Here is a 20021-nt window from a genome sequence, read left to right as displayed (position 1 = left end):
GCATCGTCGGCGCTCTTCATCGTCGTCATCAGGTCGCTGCGCACGCCGTCCCGTCATCCAATAGGAGCGGCGTGGGTAGCGACGTGATGGTGGCGACTGAGAGCGCGGATGCCGGGGAAGCAGAGGCCTTGCCAGAGCGTCGGCGATAGCGATGGAGGGAGACATCCAGGGCAGCGGTGACTATCCGGAGCGGCGGGGACATGTGAGTACAACCTCCAATACCAGTGGTCTTCAACCTGCGGACCTCCAGATGTTGCAACACTACAACTCCCAGCATGCCCGGACAGCCGTTGGCTGTCCGGGCATGCTGGGTGTTGTAGTGTTGCAACATCTGGAGGTCCACTGGTTGTAGACCACTGTCCTATACTTTACATTGCACAGATCCCTCAACATACGATGGTTTCAACAAACGATGGTCCATTTGGAACGGATTACCATCGTATGTTGAGGGACCACTGTATACAAATACTGAATTACTGTATGTATGGAAGGAAGAGAAGTAGATACTGCAAAGAACTCTAGGGGAGGTTGAAATAATATGGGGGAGGTTGGAATGATACAAGAACAATAAATGAAGGCAGTGTTGTATGGCAGGCAGTTGTGTGGATTCATGCGAAGTGTTGATAAATGGGAATCAAAAGGTTAAGAAAACATGTTTCTCCACACTGTGGTCTTGTGTGGGTTAAGAATGCTCCTATGAATGTTGGATGCAACATGATTAATCCTTTTCGATTGCTACACACGGATTTGTAGTAACAGAGTGAGTTCCTCAACTGTGACAGAGTGTAAAGAAGTCTGTCTTTTTGATATATCATCTGCCAATGGCATGACTGAGTGTGATTGTGGTGCTGAGAATATTAATGCGTATTCTTTTATGAAAACCTACTAATATGCTTCCCAGGGTTAGTGTATGTACAGTACTGGGCTTTATACACAGATGACGGATACAGTGCCAATATGGACCTATTCAGTACCTCAATGTGCCTCCTGTTTGTTTGTTTTTTTTCTAATTTTCCATAACCCATGTGTTCTCTAAAAATTCTATATTCTCTGATTAAAAGTACTGTATCCAAAAGAAAATGTAGGGCCACACCAGGGTGTCAGGAGTCTGTGTCCTCTGTGTATTCATGTTGCGATGTGGCAGAGGCCAAAGAGGCTTATTTATGCTCATATTTATGCTCATATTTAAAGCCTGTGTGCCATTCTGAGTTATTTTCCCCCAAACCAGGGGGAGATCACAGCAGATTTCTTATTATTATTTCTAAATTCGATTTTCGGATATTAGATATTTTATTACAATAATAACTACATAGTAATAATATATTAATTTATAAATCAGACACGTTAATTGTACTTTCTAAGTTCTTAATGCTCATGGTGTATATTTTTAATCGTCAGATCCCAGAAGAAAGTACCATGTCAGGTTACTTGCCTATAACAATATGGATGAAGGGTATCAAGCGGACCAAACAGTCAGCACACCGATTTGTGTTTGTAAGTAACTTAAAATATCTGTACGAGGAATTCTTTATACTTCATTATTTGCTAGATTATTTACAACCCTTAAAGGGGTACTCCGGTGGAAAACTTTTTATTTTTAAATCAACTGGTGCCAGAAAGTTAAACAGATTTGTAAATTACGTCTATTAAATCTTTACCCTTCCAGTACTTTTTAGCAGCTGTATGCTACCGAGGAAATTCTTTTCTTTTTGAATTTCTTTTTTGTCTTGTCTACAGTGCTCTCTGCTGACACCTGATGCCCGTATTCGGAACTGTCCAGAGCAGGAGAAAATCCCCATTGCAAACCTATGCTGCCCTGGACAGTTCCTGACACGGACAGAGGTGTCAGCAGAGAGCACTGTGGACAAGACAAGAAGAAATACAAAAAAATAAAAAGAATTTCCTCTGTAGCATATAGCTGCTAAAAAGTACAGGAGGGGTAAAGATTTTTTAAGAGAAGTCATTTACAAATCTGTTTCTGGCACTAGTTGATTTAAAAAAAAAATGTTTTCCACCCGAGTACCCCTTTTAGGCCAAAATGAGGTGTGACCTTAAGGGGTTAAAAAAAAAAAAAAGACTGGAAAGTCTTCTTTTAGTAGTCAAATTACTTACCTTTGAACCCTTTCCAGCTCTTCTGTATGACTTTCTTGATGTAGAGCTGATTAGCAAATTAGATTTGTGGCCTTATATAGGATTTATTGATGGGCAGTATTACTTTTGGATCACAGTTTTTTTTTTACTTTTTATATACTGTACTATATACTGATACTTTTCTTTAGCTATTCTTTTGTGCATTACTATACATTTATTACATTTAATTTATATCTGCTGTGTTATTGCCCATGTTAACAGATTTTAAAGGTATTTCTGTGATATTGAATGGTAACTTGCAAATTCCAAATGCCGAATAATGCAATTAACTGCTTAAGGACCAAGCGTTTTTCAGTTTTTGCACTTTTTGCACTTTCGTTTTTCCTCCTTACTTTTTAAAAATCATAACCCTTTCAATTTTGCACCTAAAAATCCATATGATGGCTTTATATTTTTTTTGCACCACCAATTCTACTTTGTAATGACATCAGTTATTTTACCAAAAATCTACGGCGAAATGGGGGAAAAAAAATCATTGTGTGACAAAATTGAAGACCATTTTGTAAATTTTGGGGGCATCTGTTTCTACGCAGTACATTTTTCGATAAAAGTGACACCTTTTCTTTATTCTGTAGGTCCATACGATTAAAATGATACCCTACTTATGTAGGTTTGATTTTGTCGTACTTCTGGAAAAAATCATATCTACATGCGCAAAAATTAATAAGTTAATGACCCCTATAACTTTGTTATTTTTCCACGTACAGGGCGGTATTTTGCGCCGTGATCTGAAGTTTTTATTGGTACCATGTTTGTTTTGATCAGACTATTTGATCGCTTTTTATAAAAAAAATGTTATGGTATAAAAAGTGACCAAATATACGCTATTTTGGACTTTGGAATGTTTTTTGCGCATACGCCATTGATCGTACGGTTTAATTAAAGATATCTTTTTATGGTTAGGACATTTACGCATGTGGCGATACCACATATATTTGTTTTTATTTACACACTTTTTTTTATGGGAAAAGGGGGGTGATTCTGATTTTTATTAGGGAAGGGGATAAATCACATTTATTAACTTTTTTTATGAAGTGTTATAGCCCCCTCTAGGGGCTGTAACATTGCATGCACTGATTGCAGGTACTGTTCAATGCATTGCCATAGGAATGCATTGATCAGTGTTTTCTGCGCTTGATTGCTCAAGCCTGGATTTAAGGCTTGGAGCAATCAAACACCGATCGGACAGCCGGGAAGAAGGTAAGGCACCTCCTGCTATCCTCTAAGCTGTTCGGGACGCCGCAATTTCACCGCGGCGGTCCCGAACAGCTCCACTGAGCTAGCCAGTATGGATTTCTCCTGTTTTAGATGCTGCAATCAACTTTGATCATGGCATCATTGGCATCTAAAGGGTTAATACCAGACATCAGCCCGATTGGCGATGTCCGGTATTAGCCGCGGGTCCTGATTGCTGATAGCAACCGGGACCCCGCAGATACAGGGTGCGCTCAGCTTGACAGATCGGGAGCCGGCTGTAAATATACGTCCATGGTCGTTAATGGGTTAATACATTGTGCAAATATGAGAATTTGCCATAATAAACATTTTTATGTACCTGTTATTAGTTATTCTACATAGCCCTACTCCTAGAAACTCTACTTATGATTGTATGCAGTCACTTAAACGCTAGGAAGATATTGATGGTGGAAACCATACATTTTTTTTTGTATTCTTGTATTTCCAACTTTAAAAAAAAAATGTTAATTTTTATTTTATTTTTTTAAATCTCATACAGCGGTCCCTGATCACATGATTCCCCCTCCTCCTCCCCCTCATCATCTTTATGCCAAAGCAAACAGTTCCTCTTCCATCTACCTTTACTGGGGACGACCTGCATTCTCCTCTGGACAAGCTATTAACTATACTGTTCGCTGCAATCCTGTGGGCCTTCAGAATGCTTCTTTAGTGCTTTACCTCCAAACGTAAGTAAAGTGCAGTACTACTGGCATTGTCTCTGTAACCAGCGTCACTAGACAGTCTACATTTCTTTGGTTTTCTCTATAACCACATAGAGTAAAAGGTGTGCTTACTATTTAGTAAAACATTTGTATCGGAATACTAAAGCATAGAACTTTATCTTAGATTCGTGATATTATATCTGCCTGATATTGTCTGTTAAAAGTCCAGAAGAACTAATATGGTTGCTATTTGACTGCTTATGTAGATACAGCCCCACATTGTAGGTGCAGGCTGGTCATGTCATTTCTCACATTATCTCCAGTTATAACAATATATATTCTTTTCTTTGTATCCACAGGTCTGAGCCTCATATTTTAGTTCAAGATCTTGAAGCAAATACTAAGTATGAGTTTGCTGTGAGGCTGCATGTAGACCAATTGTCAAGTCCCTGGAGCCCTGTGGTTTACTATTCCACACTTCCAGAAGGTATGAATTATGAAAGCCATTTACTTTTAGCGAGTATTGAAGAGTCCCACAGGCCTTGTAAAACAGTGACTGCATTGCCTGCTGGCTGCATGGACATAGCAGTTATTTTAGGCATCAGTGCTGAACACATGTGTGGATTCAGAGGTTTACATGTGTAAGGGTAGGAGGCTGTTTTACTGGCATTACACATCACCATTTTTTCATTCATTAATGATAATAGGCTCAATAATAGGCCATTGCTTTATGAATCTATCCTAGACCACAGATGAACTATAGAGCAGCAGACAAAGCCTCTGTCTGCTTGTGTCCTGTCCGGGAAGGCACAATGAATTTAGAATTTTCCATGTCCTTCCAAGTAATTTCTATTATAGCTTTATACTGTGTACTAGGAATTTTTCTTTATGTATTTATTACAGGTAAACCTACATCTGAAATGTGTCAGCTACTGGCATTTTTCTTTTTCTCTGTTGTTAAAGGGGTACGCCACTGTCCCAGCATTCGGAAAAAAAATTTCCAAACGCTTGAAGCAGGCGGGGGTCGTGCCATCACTGCCACGCCTCTTGTGATGTCATGCCACACCCCTTGTGACATCATGCCAGGCTCCCTCAAATCAAATCATTGAGGGGGCATGGCATCATGAGGAGGCGCCATGAGGAGACTTCACAACGCCCAGTGTTGTACAGAGATCATGGAGGTCCCAGCTGCGGGACCCCCATGATCAGACATCTTATCCCCTATCCTTTGGATAAGGGATAAGATGTCTAGGGGCGGAGTACCCCTTTAAGCCCTCACATTTGATACTGTTCCTCTTTCAACTGTCTGTCTGCATCTGTGTAGCTGTAGTAAGAGCGCCATAGATATGTGCCAGTATTGTCTGTAAACTTTAGATCTTGGCTCTTGTGAGTGGTCTCCAGCTGATCCACGTATTTTCATAGCGCCATACCTATGTTGTGCTTCATATGCTTATTTACATGCAGCTCCATCCAGTCCACCTGTGGGTGTCAAGGTGACACTGATAGAAGAAAACACCGCTTTGGTCTCCTGGAAACCCCCTGAGGATTTGGAGTCAGCTGTCACCCGTTATACAATATTATATGCATCTAGAAAAGACTGGGCTGCCGGCCAATGGCAAATTATGCACCGAGATGGTAATTTACCTGCTGCTTCTTTATTTATGTCTTATTGCTATTGTGTAAACTTGTACAGGTTCTGTTCCTTTTGTTGACACCAGCATATACAGCAGTGTGTATAGTCAGTAGTACCTTTTGGATTATAGGACTTCTATGATCCAATTTAGTGTTGAGATTTAGCACTGCTGGTTTTCTGATCTGACACTTCTAACACAGTGAGTAGAAGCATATATAACACTCCATTAATGAGAGGGGTTTTATGCTAATTATTACTTATTTATTACTGTGCTACTTTCCTTGGCTTTGTTCTCCACCACCTAACTTGAAATCATTAGTAAGTGAGATCATTATGAGCCATTAGTGTTGGGTCGGAGAATTCATTAATGATCTAATGGACTCCTGTGGATTGAAACACTCTGGAGGTTTGCGCACAAGTCTTTATTAATTTTAAAGTAGCCCTAAATCTGACTTCACCAAGAGTCAATCAGACTTGCAGTCTCTTTACTGGTATTTGATCAGTGTTTTATAGTTTAAAAGTCTGTGAAGTATCCAGAACTTTGACAGCTTTATAACGCTATAGCAAAGGTTATGTCACAAAGGACAAGACACAGCTGCTACAAAAGAGAGCCACGATCAGCTAGCACCTCATAGTATGCCGAGTTTTCTGGACAGTTCCCATCCTATGAAGCCCTTGCTTCTTTCTTTTGATGGAAACAAGATGCAGAAAAGCTTGCTGGCTGAATTCATACTTCAAAACTCATGAGCATCTTTAAAGGGTACCTCTCATCAAATAAACTTTTGATATATTTTAGATTAATGAATGTTGAATAACTTTCCAATAGCATGTTAATGAAAAATATGCTTCTTTCTATTGTATTTTTCCCGATCAGTCCTGTCAGCAAGCATTTCTGACTCATGCTGGAGTCCTAAACACTCAGAGCTGCCAGCCTGCTTTGTTTACAGCCAAACAGGCTGTGAACAAAGCAGGCTAGCAGCTCTGAGTGTTCTCCTTTGTGAACAAAGCAGACTGGCAGCTCGTAGTGTTTAGGACTCCAGCATGAGTCTGAAATGCTTGCTGCCAGGACTGGTAGGGAGACCCCTAGTGGTCATTTCTTCAAAGTGGAAAATTAAATAGAAAGAAGCACATTTTTTTAATAACATGCAATTGTAAAGTTATTCTGCATACATTAATCTATAATATATCAAAAGTTTTTTTGATGAGAAGTACCCTTTAAAATAACCATACACGGGCCGTGACGTGACACGGGCCGTGGGGACGTGACGTCATGCCACGCCCCCTCCATTCATGTCTATGGGAGAGGGCGTGACTGCCGTCACGCCCCCTACCATAGACATGAATGGAAGGGGCGTGACGTCACGTCCTCAGTCCCGGAAACCTGCAGGTTTCCAAAACTGGAGATTCAGCACCCGCATAGAATGCGGGTGCTGCAGGGAGATCGAAGGGGGGGGGGGTCTCAGCAGTGGGCCCCCCGCGATCAGACATCTTATCCCCTATCCTTTGCATAGGGGATAAAACATTTTTTTGCCCGGAATACCCCTTTAACTACTGCCCAACTACTTTGTGGTTTACATTTGAAAATAGAAAGCACATTGCAGTGCCCGGTCTGTCTGTCTGCTGACAGACTGCAGTATCCAAAGGACTCAGCTGACTACCAGTTTGTCAGATATCATTGTGGAGTCCGTTATTTTGAAGGGGAAATAAGACCATGTGTAGCTCCTAATGGGGTCTTCAGTGCACAATGTGAACACAGCCTTATTCTAAAACAGCTTGTAAAACGTGTATATAAACATATAGATATAATTAAGAGGTAATATGCAAAGCAGCTCAATCACGCCACCTTTATTTATGTATTGCCTTCATTTCGGAGTGCAGCAACAGTAAAACAGTGTAACAGTATTAATAAATTGTAATCAGAAAAATACAAAGCCATATCTAAGACTATATTTAATTCTCAGTACTCTCAGATGCTGCCGAACAAATGATTTTTTTTAACACTTGGTGTGGTTAGAACACACAGGCATTTGTAATTGACACGTGAGCGCAGAAAAACACATGCTAAATATCATACATTTTTAAGATTTTCTCACAGGCCCTTTCATGCATTATTAATGTGTCCCTGTGCAGAGATACATTTGTTTATACATGTGCTTAGAAGCAGCAGCTATCATGAATGTTTATTAATGATACACATAAAAAGTGCAATGTTTTTCACACATGAATATATTAAGGAATTGCATAAATAGTGATTTGCTTTCATACTGTATTTTTGGCCATACGCCTTTTAGCAGTGTATATATTAGGGGGAATAGATAACAGTTTAGATATGCTGCAGATCCCCCATCAGCCTGTCTATAATCTGTGTTCCATTAAAAGTCTAAGTTCATAAACTCTACTAATAATTGCTTTCGGCCATTTATCTATTACTATAATTTTCAATAGATCCCCCTGTTAAAGGGGTTCTCCGGTGCTAAGACATCTTATACTCTGTCCAAAGGATAGGGGATAAGATGCCTGATCGCGGGGGTCCCGCCGCTGGGGACCCCATGATCTTGCACGCCGCACCCCGTTAAAATCAGTCCCCGTAGCGCTTCCGCTCCAGGTCTGATTACTGTCGATCACGGGGCCGGAGCATTGTGACGTCACTGCTCTGCCCCCGTGTGATGTCACGCTCTGCCCCCTCAATGCAAGCTTATGCAAGGGGGCGTGACAGCATTGAGGGGGCGGAGTGTGATGTTACACGGGGGCGGAGCCTTGACATTACAATGCTCCGGCCCCGTGATCGACATAATGAGACCCGGAGCGAACACACTCCAGGGAACGATTTTAACGGGGTGCGGCGTGCAAGATCACGGGGGTCCCCAGCAGTGGGACCCCCGCGATCAGGCATCTTATCCCCTATCCTTTGGATAGGGGATAAGATGTCTAAGTGCAGGAGTACCCCTTTAAGCCATTAAACATTAGATTTTGGGTGGATCATGCATGATATAGGCCAGGATGACCTTCCAAGTGACATCTGCTTCCGGGGGTAACAAGGGTACAGCAGATTGTATTGTATCCTGTCTAATTCTTGCATTCAAGCCAGCAAGAGATCAGCCTTTTCTATGGCCTGTATCTTTCCTTATTTACATTATTGCTGGGGTTTTGGGAGTAGCTCCCGAGAATGCATGAACTTCTTGCCCTGTACAATAATACAACAACTGTAGTGTTTGCTACTTATCTTTTATTGTTAGTCAAACATTAATTCTTCTAAGAACTGATAAGAACAAACTAATTATTGACTAATATCAGAGGGTATCTGATTTTAATGGCTGCCATGTATGTGCACTCGAATAGTGAAATAAATAAATCTCCATAATCTAAAAATCATACTAATTCATTCAGTGAATTACACTTCCGATGATTCTGTTCCTATACATGCATCAGGGACTTTCATGTACATGACTCCATCTTGAACTCCGAACTGACTTTATTTAAAAACAGTATGCCCATATAGTCTGATGTACTGGCAGCCTGGCACAGGGACCCCTTAGACATATAGTGAGGAATTTTACATGCATACTTCTATTAATGCAAAGACGTGCTGGAGTACGATACGCCAATCATATTAAGATGTGTAGGCCCATTCGTTGATTTGTCACATCTTTGACAGTCCTGGCACCACACGTTACAAGCTGGTGTAGATGTCCGCTACAATTTATCACAATTTTCTGTCTTAAATTATTGTATATCTGTTAAAGGGGTACTCCACCCCTAGATATCTTATCCCCTATCCAAAGGATAGGGGATAAGATGTCAGATCGCGGGGGTCCCGCTGCTGGGGACCCACGGGATCTCGGCTGCAGCACCCACCTGCTGCGGCTTCTGGAAACGCTGGAGGCTTCGGCTCCCGACCACGGTGACGTGAGATCGTGACATCACGACTCCGCCCCCGTGTGACGTCACGCCCCGCCCCTCAATGCAAGTCTATGGGAGGGGGCGTGACAGCCGTCACGCCCCCTCCCATAGACTTGCATTGAGGGGGCGGGGCGTGACGTCACACGGGGGCGAAGTCGCAACGTCACGATCTCACGTCACCGTGGTTGTGAGGCGTTAGGATGAGAGCCTCCAGCGCTGCCGGAAGCCACAACAGGTGGGTCCTGCAGCCTAGATCCCAGGGGTCCCCAGCGGCAGGACCACCGCGATCTGATATCTCCTTTGGATAGGGGATAAGATGTCTAGGGGCGGAGTACCCCTTTAAGTTTCAGAAGGCCACATTTTCCTTGCATATACATAGACAGGCCCTCTAGCAGATATTCAGTAAAGCATATGCTGAATGTTTAATAACTTAAACAGTAGGTTTTATGTGATATAAACTGAATGTTAATTCACAGGAGCAATAACCATGGCTCTACTGGAAAATCTTATGCCTGGAAATATTTACCTGGTGAAGATCTCTGCCTCCAATGATGTAGGAGAGGGCCCATTCTCAAATGTAGTGGAGCTAGCTGTTCAACCCAAGGAGACGGTGCGCAGCAGAATGAAGTCAAAGCAGTTAGATTCCGCCAGCGGTCAAGGTCAGTTTGGAAATACTTACAGTAAACAAAGCAAAACAGTTTCATTATTTACTTGGACGTATACATTCTTGTAGACACCCATCTGTGGCTATTGTGTCTGCCTAGCAGTACTCTGTTCAGCAAAGACAAATGACCCCCGACTGAGAAGCACTGCACTGCCTCGGAATTACTATGTGGAGGTGATACACTGTCATTGTAATAAACTTAAAATAAACAAATTAATGACAGTGATTTATTCGTAGATGAAAGTGCAAGTCTAAATCGTATATCACCGAATTTGCCGTTCTCAGCAAGACGTTACAGATCAGCAATAGTGAACAGAAAGCTTTGTAATTTATTCCATGCTTTATTGATTTTAAACACTTTTCAGGTTTTGTTCTTTTGTTCAAAAATTTTAGTTATTTAATTTCCAACTTTGTATCCTTTTACAATTTATGGTATTGTTAACCCCTTCAGGATCATGCCAATTTTGGTTACCGGCGGATCCGTAGCGTAAAATACACTGCTGATCCGTTACGTGTGACCCTACCCTTAGGGTGATTTCTTTGTCATCAGCCTTTGCACTCATACAAAACAGTAGACATTGTGGAGATACATATTTTATATAATTCTACTTTTATTTCATTTTTATCAGGATAATTAAGACTTTTATCTTTCTTGCAGATTACTTTTATCACCTAGACCAGAAATCAATGACTGGGATTGTTGTGGGCGTGTGTATTGCATTGACTTGCATCCTCATTTGTGTGCTTATATTGATATACCATGCCAAAGCCAGGTTTGTATGAGAAATCTTTAATCTATATATATATATATATATGTATAAAACTCAGTGTGTGTGTGTGTGTGTATGTTCCAGCATCACGTCCAAACAGCTAAAGATATTAACATGAAACTTGGCACACATGTTACTTATATGTCATCAACAAACATAGGATAGGTGATTTAACCCTTAGGCTAGGTTCACACTGCAGAATTTCTGGACAGAATTTCTGCCTGAGATCGAGCCAGCAGTGCTAGGACCGAGCAGACTACATTGCTGCCCCCATAGACTGCAATGCATTTCTGGGTGGATCTTTTGGGAGATCTGCTCAGAAATGGATTGCCATCTATGGGAACAACAATGTAGTCCGCGCGGTCCTAGTACCGCCGGCTAGATCTCTGACAGAAACTCTGCCCAGAAATTCCACAGTGTGAACCTAGCCTTATTCACCCCCATTTGCCAGGGTCAGGGTTTTTGTTTAAAGTCCATACAAGTCTATGGCAAACATTTCAGAAGAAAATGGATCTTAGTCAGGCGCAGCTACAGTGAAAGAAGGGTGACAATATCCATAGGTTTACTTCATAAGGTTTGTTCAATGGCACAACAGCAACGCGTTTCTTGCCCGCAAAGGGCACTTCCTCAGGCAATGTGCATGTAAAAACTGGCAAAAACTGGGATTTAAATACAACAGCCTTGTCTATCTTCTAAAGGTTAAGGTAATCTGGCTATTCCGAATTGGCTGCTGAACTTCACACAGCTGTGTTGGGGTTCCTACTGTTACTATAAGGCAGAATCTGTGTAGATTCTAATCAAATTCAGTGGAAACAAGTGTCCACTATTAAAGCATTTATGACTAAAACGGTTCTTATACAAATCTCTATAAAAATATTGGTATTGATGGACTTAACACAATTCTATTACAATCTGAGCGCACACAAGCGCATCTCCCATACGCTTATTTACTAGCTCTACGGACCAAGAATAGTTTATTGTGTTAAGTCCATCAATACCAATATTTTTATAGAGATTTGTATAAGAACCGTTTTAGTCATAAATGCTTTAATAGTGGACACTTGTTTCCACTGAATTTGGTTAGAATCTACACAGATTCTGCCTTATAGTAACAGTAGGAACCCCAACACAGCTGTGTGAAGTTCAGCAGCCAATTCGGAATAGCCAGATTACCTTAACCTTTAGAAGATACACAAGGCTGTTGTATTTAAATCCCAGTTTTTGCCATTTCTTACATGCACATTGCCTGAGGAAGTGCCCTTTGCGGGCAAGAAACGCGTTGCTGTTGTGCCATTGAACAAACCTTATGAAGTAAACCTATGGATATCATCATCCTTCTTTCACTGTAGCTGCGCCTGACTAAGATCCATTTTCTTCTGAAACGTTTGCTGTTGTATTAGCCGGTGAGGGAGGACCTGACCGGAGGATCGAGGCTGCATACAGATTACCATTTTCTACATGTGATATGGTGTTGTGCCCTGAGTGCAACATCTTCTGGTAAGTGTAAATCTTTACATTTTGCCAAAAACTCTTTAAGTACCGCACTAGGGGCGCGTGTGTCTTTATTCTCATTTATCCTATACAAGTCTATGGGAAATATATGTTACTGCATAGCTTCCAAATGGCTGGAGATATTTCGATAATACTTGGTCACATGTCACTTATATGTTCACTTAAAATATAGGATAGTTAATTTAACCCTTAACTACCTCCATTTGTGAGGGTCAGGTTTTTGTTTAAAGTCCCATGCAAATCAATGGAAAATGTATGTTCCCACATAACTTCCGTACGGCTGGAGATATTTCAATGCCTGGTACACATATTACGGGTCGGGATAGGAGGACGGGATATGATGTCGGGATAGGAGGTAAAGATAGGAGTACGGGAAATTAGGTCAGAATATGAGGACGGGATATGAGGACAGGATATGAGGTCGAGATAGGTAGGACGGAATAGGAGGTCAGTATATGAGGTCGGGATAGGAGGTCGAGATATGAGGTTGGGATACGAGGATTGGGTATGAGGACAGGATATGAGCTTGAGATATGAGGACAGGATAGGAGGTCAGGATATGACAACAATATATGAGGACGGCATATGAAGTCAAATGCTTCCTCCTTTGAGGATTTTCCTCCCCAACAAGGATTAGGAAGGAAAAACCGGGCAACGCTGGGTACTCAGCTAGTAAAATATAAAAACCTCTGTAACTTCTGTAACTTCCTACTAATAAAATTTTGGTTTGTTGCTTACTTGCGTAATTTAACATAATGCCACATTTCATGGAATGGTTATTGAAAAGTATGCAGTTGTTTTTTTTGTTAAAGTATAAAAGCTTCCAAACATTTTTGGACACCCTATGTGGGTCTATATCAGAGGGAAAGGATGTTTAAATATTACCTCTGATATTATTAGTCTAATGGATGAAAATACACTTATAGGAAAACTGTCACCAGTGTCACCCGCACTAACCAGTCATACGGGCTGGTAGTGTAGGTGACGCTGATTAAAGGGGTATTCCAGGCCAAAACTTTTTTTTCCATATATCAACTGGCTCTGGAAAGTTAAACAGATTTGTAAATGACTTCTATTAAAAAATCTTAATCCTTCCAATATTTATTAGCTTCTGAAGATGAGTTGTTGTTTTCTGTCTGCTCTCTGATGACTCACGTCCCGGGAGCTGTGCAGTTCCTATGGGGATATTTTCCCATCATGCACAGCTCCCGGGACGTGACATCATCATTGAGCAGTTAGACAGAAAACTTCAGAAGATAATAACTATTGTAAGGATTAAGATTTTTTAATAGAAGTAATTTACAAATCTGTTTCACTTTCCGGAGCCAGTTGATATATAAAAAAAAGTTTTTGCCTGGAATACCCCTTAAAATTATGCCTACCACGAGGCTGCAATGCTGTATTATTCTACTTTTTCGGCTTATGCACAATACCAGCTGGGGTGTGTGCAGGGTTATGATCTTTACTTCGGGCACACTGTCATCACTGCTGGGCCTGGCTCATAAATATTCATATAATCCCTCTGCCTCCCCTCTCTGTTTTAGGCTCTACTGTACATGTGCCGCTTCCTGGGTACACCCGGAAGCGGCTGGGGCGCAGCTTCACAGTGATGGCCATGTGTGTTGCTTACACAGGTCCAAGATGGCCAAGGCTGTGAAGCTGCACTACGCCCGCTTCCTGGTGCACCCAGGAAGTGGCACATGCACAGTAGAGCCTGATGAACTGAGCCGAGCGGTGAACAAACAGCGGTGAACAAACAGTGGTGCCAGAAGTAAATATCGTAACCCTGCCCGCACCCCAAGCTGCTATTTAGCATAATCCAAAAGAAGCATAATGCAGCAATGGATCTGCTCATGGTAGGCATTTTAGCATTTTAATAGCAATGATAGAGACAGCGATCGGCACTACCAACCACGGCTCACAGCCCTGCATGTATTGCCGGCTAGGGCAAATGAGAGGAAGATCCCAGGCTTGCGGTGCACCGTTCCTAGACTGATTGGTGCTAACACCCCTAGTGAAAGACTTCACAGATATGCAAACAGTCCAGCATGGAGATACAAACAGGGGAGCACTCACGAGGTCCACTCACGGTTACGGTGCCAGGAAAATCTTTATTCGGGTGCAGGTTAAAAGTTACAGCTGGACGCTAAGTCCCCGTAGCTCGGGTGACTTGGCGTCCAGCTGTAACTTTTAACCCGCACCCGAATAAAGATTTTCCTGGCACCGTAACCGTGAGTGGACCTCTTGAGTGCTCCCCTGTTTGTATCTCCATGCTGGATTTTAGCATTTTAATCAGTGTCTCCCACACAACCAGCCAGTACCACTGGTTTGTGTGGGTGACATTGGTGACAGTTTTCCTTTTAATTGGTAGAATAAAGTCTATTCTGCCAATGAAGCAGCACACAAAGTCTGATCCTTCCTTGATAATAAATAGCATATCTTTTTGTCCTGCAGGAAAGCATCACTTGCAAAGATTGCTCAGCAAAGAGCTAACGAAATACCTCATGCGGCTACTTTAATTTCTCATGAGACTCAAGAGAGGAAAGCCATGCATCAAATGGAAGAAAATGCAGACCCATTAATCCCCACTGTTCAAGTAAATCACTACCTAGATACAAAGGTAAAGTGCTACAGCAGTGTAACCGTATTTGCTTTAGAAAAACATTAAGACAATAGTAGATTTTCAGCGTCGGCCAGTGATAAAAGCTTTGAGGCACTATCAGTAAAAGAAAAATTGTGTATTTAGTATCCAATATATGTTTATTGGCTGACAAAATCAGTCCAAAAGTACAGCAGGGTAACTGTAGAGGATTTTATAGATCTTAAAGCCTCATTCTAATTTGAGTTTTCCTTGTTAGCCAACGCTTAGTTAAAAAATAATAATAATAATAATAATAGGGCAAGACATACTAAACAGTCTTGGAAACTGAAAACATGCATGCATAGTCAACTCAAAAGACAATATTTAGAATGATGTTAAAATGTATCTTGTGCTTTTTCTAGGGTGGTTCAGATGTCATCATTGATGGATATGGACCGAGTATAAAGAAAAACACAAGGAAATGGTTGTTTTTCAAGGACAATGGTAAAGACTGTACAGGACAGGTAAGATGTTAGTGTCTGCAGTCTATACACTTCCAGTTTATCTAAATATAATGCCATAATATTTTGTTTAATTTTTTATTCTACAGTCCAAAAGAAGAATTGTGAAGACTTCTTGTTTATATCGTCCTGGCACAACTGTGCTGAGGGGAGAGGATGGGTCTCCAACGTCACCGGGTCATCCTGGCACGTTCCAGATGCGACATAGCATAGCAGCAGACACGGAACATTCTGGGAACAGTGAGGAAAGCCATGAAACCAATGATTCTGGGCGTTATTCTCACGAGTCGACTGAAGAAATTCACCTCTGCTCTGTTATCAGTACCTCACCGCCCTCATCAGACACATTCAGTGTTCAAGAATGTGGAAAGGACCCTGCCTTAAGCAAACATGGAAAGCCTCCAAGTGTCTGTTCCTGAGGAGCTTATATCTGCTATACCTCAGATAATCCACATTCCCTAAACATTTCAAGAAAAATTCCCCAAGCCAGATATTCCAGCAATTGGTGTCTGTTCAAAGGACAATGACAGAGCAACAAAAAGAAAGGATTGTGAAATCTGGTTTTCCCATCAAATATTCCACTATTCTGCAGAATGTCCCGCTGAGTAAATCTTCTGACATTGAAGGTTGGTTGGTTGGCTGGATGGTAAATGGCTTTGAAACTCTCCTGGTTTATGCCATTTATCTTTGTTGTAAAGGGACGTCAAGAAGTCTCTTTGATTTATGTCTACCTCAGCTGGTCACATTATGAACTCTATTTCGCTGCTTTACCTACATTTGTGTTTGTCTCCCCTTATCCCCAATCCAAAGTACTTCCTAAATGTTTGTTTTTATGTGTTGTTTTTTATTATTATTGCTTTTTATGTGTGATGAATGTGTTACTTAAGGGGTTGTAAAGGCAACACAGATACATTGCATTTTCTAGGGCTCTTTTTACATGATAAAAATGTATAAGGCTATGAATTCTCTCTACCTAATGAAATGAACGACTACCTCTTAATATGTCTTAAGCATTTGAACAACCAGTTCTCCCGTAGTAACAGTCACTACCTTGTGCCTTCAAGAACCTCAGTTACTCAGACTGCCTTATTGCAAGGAATTCAGGACATCACTCAGGACAATGACAAGATGCCTTAAATCCTAGAAATGTATTCGAGAATAATAAATCCCAACATATCTTTCTGTTTACAGATGCTATGTTTATGGAGGCAGTGGTGTACCTATGCTCTTCTGTACAGAGCATACATTATCCATATTACTGAGCAGTCCATTATTCAGATCTACTACAATGACATATTGCAGCCTGTGTAACATATCTATAACAGTGCTGACAATATCACCATGGCACTGGCCAAGCTTGCTGCTGGGATCGGTATACTGGACATTTACCAGTGATCCCCTCAATAACAGTATAAATTACATGTATGTACAAGTCATTGTATATTATAATTTTACATAAAAGCTGTTAAGAGCATGTTTCTATTAAATCTCGGGGTGACCATGGGTGGTCACTGGTCAGTTTCACAGTAACCCTTTCACTTTTGTTCAGTGGATGGTGTAAAAACCAGCAATTAGACTGTTCATTGCTGATTCAATGCTAAAGAGAGCATTTGGAAAATGGCATTATATGGCTATTAATGACTGTTGCCTTTACAATTCCTGTTTTATACTACCTCTTTTTTACATTGATGTACATGTTCATTTCCTGGTCTCAGGGAATAGTGTTTGTGTTTTTTTATCCCATGAATATATGGGGCAAATGTGACAGGGTATCATGCTCATATTTGATTTTGAAAGGAAATGAAGTAAATCAGTAAATTAGCTACATTATTAATGGATACCAATCGCCTATGACCAGGGGTCAAGTCCTGGGAAAAAAGTGTGGGAACTCAAGAGCTTTTCCTGCAGGACTCCTACTAATGGGAACAGTGTTCCTGCTGTGGGAAAAGTGCAGGAACCCAGTTACCATGCATTCCTGCAGGACATTAGCTGTGCCTATGACACATTTGAAGCAAGAATTGTATAGATAGAAGCTAAACCAAATGCTTGCATAGACATTTAAGAACTGAAGGCCAATTTCTTTGTTAAAGGGAATCTGTCATCACTTTCATGCTGCCTGAACCACAAGTCCCAGGGCAGTTCCTGGTGGCTTCTCATCACCTTACTGGCTTTGTTTGATAAATCTGTGGGTATAGGCAGAGATCTATCAGTCAAGGCTGGTGGGGTGGAAAGAAACCAATGAGGACAGTCCTGATGACTTGCCGTTTCGGCAACATGAAAGTGATGACAGGTTTGTGCTTTTTTCAGGCCAGATGTGCATTTCATTTCCATGGGGGAGAATGGAAGCAGATGCAGGACACTTTGGCTATGACTTACGAGTGATATTGTTTATCCTGCATAAATAGCTAGAGCTGAAAACAAATATGTAACGTCTATGGGCAACTTGATAACTTATTATTCAGATGTGGGTGCAAATAATGAATCTGAACGCCATCCAAAACTCATACATACAGGTGTTTAGGGACATGCTATAGTTGTCATTGTGCCTGTAGGCCATAGAGGGAACCAGATGATCAGATACATTTTTTTGTCTGCTATGTTATGGTTTTACATTCTGTTGACCATCTTATTCCCTTAGGCTTTGTTTTGTTTTTTTTCCGTTTCAAACCCCATGTTTTATGGAGTCCTTCAGGTTTCTTTCATGATGTCTGGCATTTTACTCGACAAAGTAGTGCAAACACAGATGTGAGCCTTGCTTTAGTGTCAGTTTAAAGGAAATCGGTCACCCGTTCACCAGCACTATAACCCATTACACAGGGTTATAGTGCGGGTGAACACGAGACCGATGCGGTGTCTCGCACTGCTATACCGATCTGCAGTCCGGAACCCCGATCCTCTGGATTTAAATCTCGTGCCTACTGAGCGCTCACGTGAACAACGCTTAGGAATATTTAAATCCAGACGGCGGGTCCACCTCCAGAGTGCAAGTCAGCACTGAAAAAGACGGACCTTCAAAGGATTGGGGTTCCGGACTGCAGGTAGGTATAGCAGTCTGAGACAGCGCATCGGTCTCCTGTTCACCCGCACTATTACCCGGTGTATCAGGTTATAGTGCGGGTGAACGGGTGACCATTTTCCTTTAAGACACAGGCAAACCAGCTCTCCAAGGTAAATCCTCTGTAAAATAGCACCCAAATGCTAGGCTTCCTGGACTCCTCTAGGTATGAATTGTTTGGTTGGTTGTCCCAGTCTTCTGAGTTTTCAGATTGTTTGGAGTAAGATTTTTCAGTTCATCGGGAATGTCATTTATCAGTTACGTTTTTCATTCCCAGTGAACAGAAGGCACAAATAGTTTCCTATATTATGGCTTGTCTCTATTCGGCATATGTGACTGGTAAACTTTAATACAGTCCTCAAAAAACTGTTCTTTCATACCAAAGACTATTGTTTATATTTAAAGTGATAAAATGTTTTTTCAAAAAAAAAAAAAAGAAGTAAATCTACTATTTTGTTGTTGGCATAGCTGCCAAGTAGTAGTAGTGATTGTCTTAGTGCAGGAATGATAAATATGTTCTGCATTTTTAAACTACCTTAGACTTTAAATAGTCATGTCAAAAAACTTCCAAGTTACAAGTTAAGTATTTAGCTTTTAGCTCTTTATTATAACAGTATTAGATGACCTATTTTTGAACAATTTGCTTTATATATTGAGGGAAAAAATGTAACCAAAGATTTATTTTTGGGTCTTGTCTTGCTATTTGTTTAGTGTACAGAAAGCAGCTGTTACTATAAAGACTTACTGTGGTGGTAGATGCTTTGTGTATACCGGATTTTTCGCCCTATAGGACGCACCGGCATATAAGACGCACCCAATTTTAAAGGTGCAAAATCTAGAAAAAAAAGATTCTGAACCCAACAGGGATCTTCAACCTGCGGACCTCCAGATGTTGCAAAACTACAACTCCCAGCATGCCCGGACAGCCAACGGCAGTCCGGGCATGCTGGGAGTTGTAGTTTGGCAACATCTGGAGGTCCGCAGGTTGAAGACCACTGGTATAGGAGGTAATACTCACGTGTCCCCGCCGCTCCGGACCCGTCACCGCTGCCCTGGATGTCGCTCCATCGCTGTCGCCGCGTCCCCGGGGTGTCCCCGACGCTCCGGACGTCTTCTTTCCCGGGATCCACGCTCTCCCCCGCTGTCATCACGCGCCACGCACGCCGCTCCTATTGGATGACGGGACGGCGTGCACGACGTCTTGATGACGTCGAAGGAGAGCTCCGGCCATGCAGGGGATCCCGGCACGAAGCAGACACCGAGGAGGCAGGTAAGGTCCCTCCCGGTGTCCTGTAAGCTGTTCGGGACGCCGCAATTTCACCGCGGCTGTCCCGAA

At 41.6% G+C, this 20021-nt stretch overlaps 1 protein-coding gene across 1 annotated transcript in view; it reads left to right on the top strand.

Moving 5' to 3' along the window:
- PRTG (protogenin) overlaps positions 1–19541 on the top strand; it is a 127401-nt gene extending 107860 nt beyond the window's left edge. Inside the window, exons 12-20 of the mRNA XM_056572374.1 lie at positions 1399–1494; positions 3887–4073; positions 4409–4536; positions 5514–5684; positions 10059–10241; positions 10905–11019; positions 14983–15148; positions 15532–15633; positions 15720–19541. Coding sequence (XP_056428349.1) covers positions 1399–1494; positions 3887–4073; positions 4409–4536; positions 5514–5684; positions 10059–10241; positions 10905–11019; positions 14983–15148; positions 15532–15633; positions 15720–16049 — 1478 coding nt within the window. The 3' untranslated portion in view covers positions 16050–19541. The remainder of the gene's footprint in view (positions 1–1398; positions 1495–3886; positions 4074–4408; positions 4537–5513; positions 5685–10058; positions 10242–10904; positions 11020–14982; positions 15149–15531; positions 15634–15719) is intronic.
- The last annotated feature ends 480 nt before the right edge of the window (positions 19542–20021 follow it).

The sequence above is a fragment of the Hyla sarda genome, chromosome 4 (genome assembly GCF_029499605.1).
Source record: "Hyla sarda isolate aHylSar1 chromosome 4, aHylSar1.hap1, whole genome shotgun sequence".
Classification (NCBI taxonomy): Eukaryota; Metazoa; Chordata; class Amphibia; order Anura; family Hylidae; genus Hyla; species Hyla sarda.
This window is presented reverse-complemented; position numbering and strand designations above follow the sequence as displayed.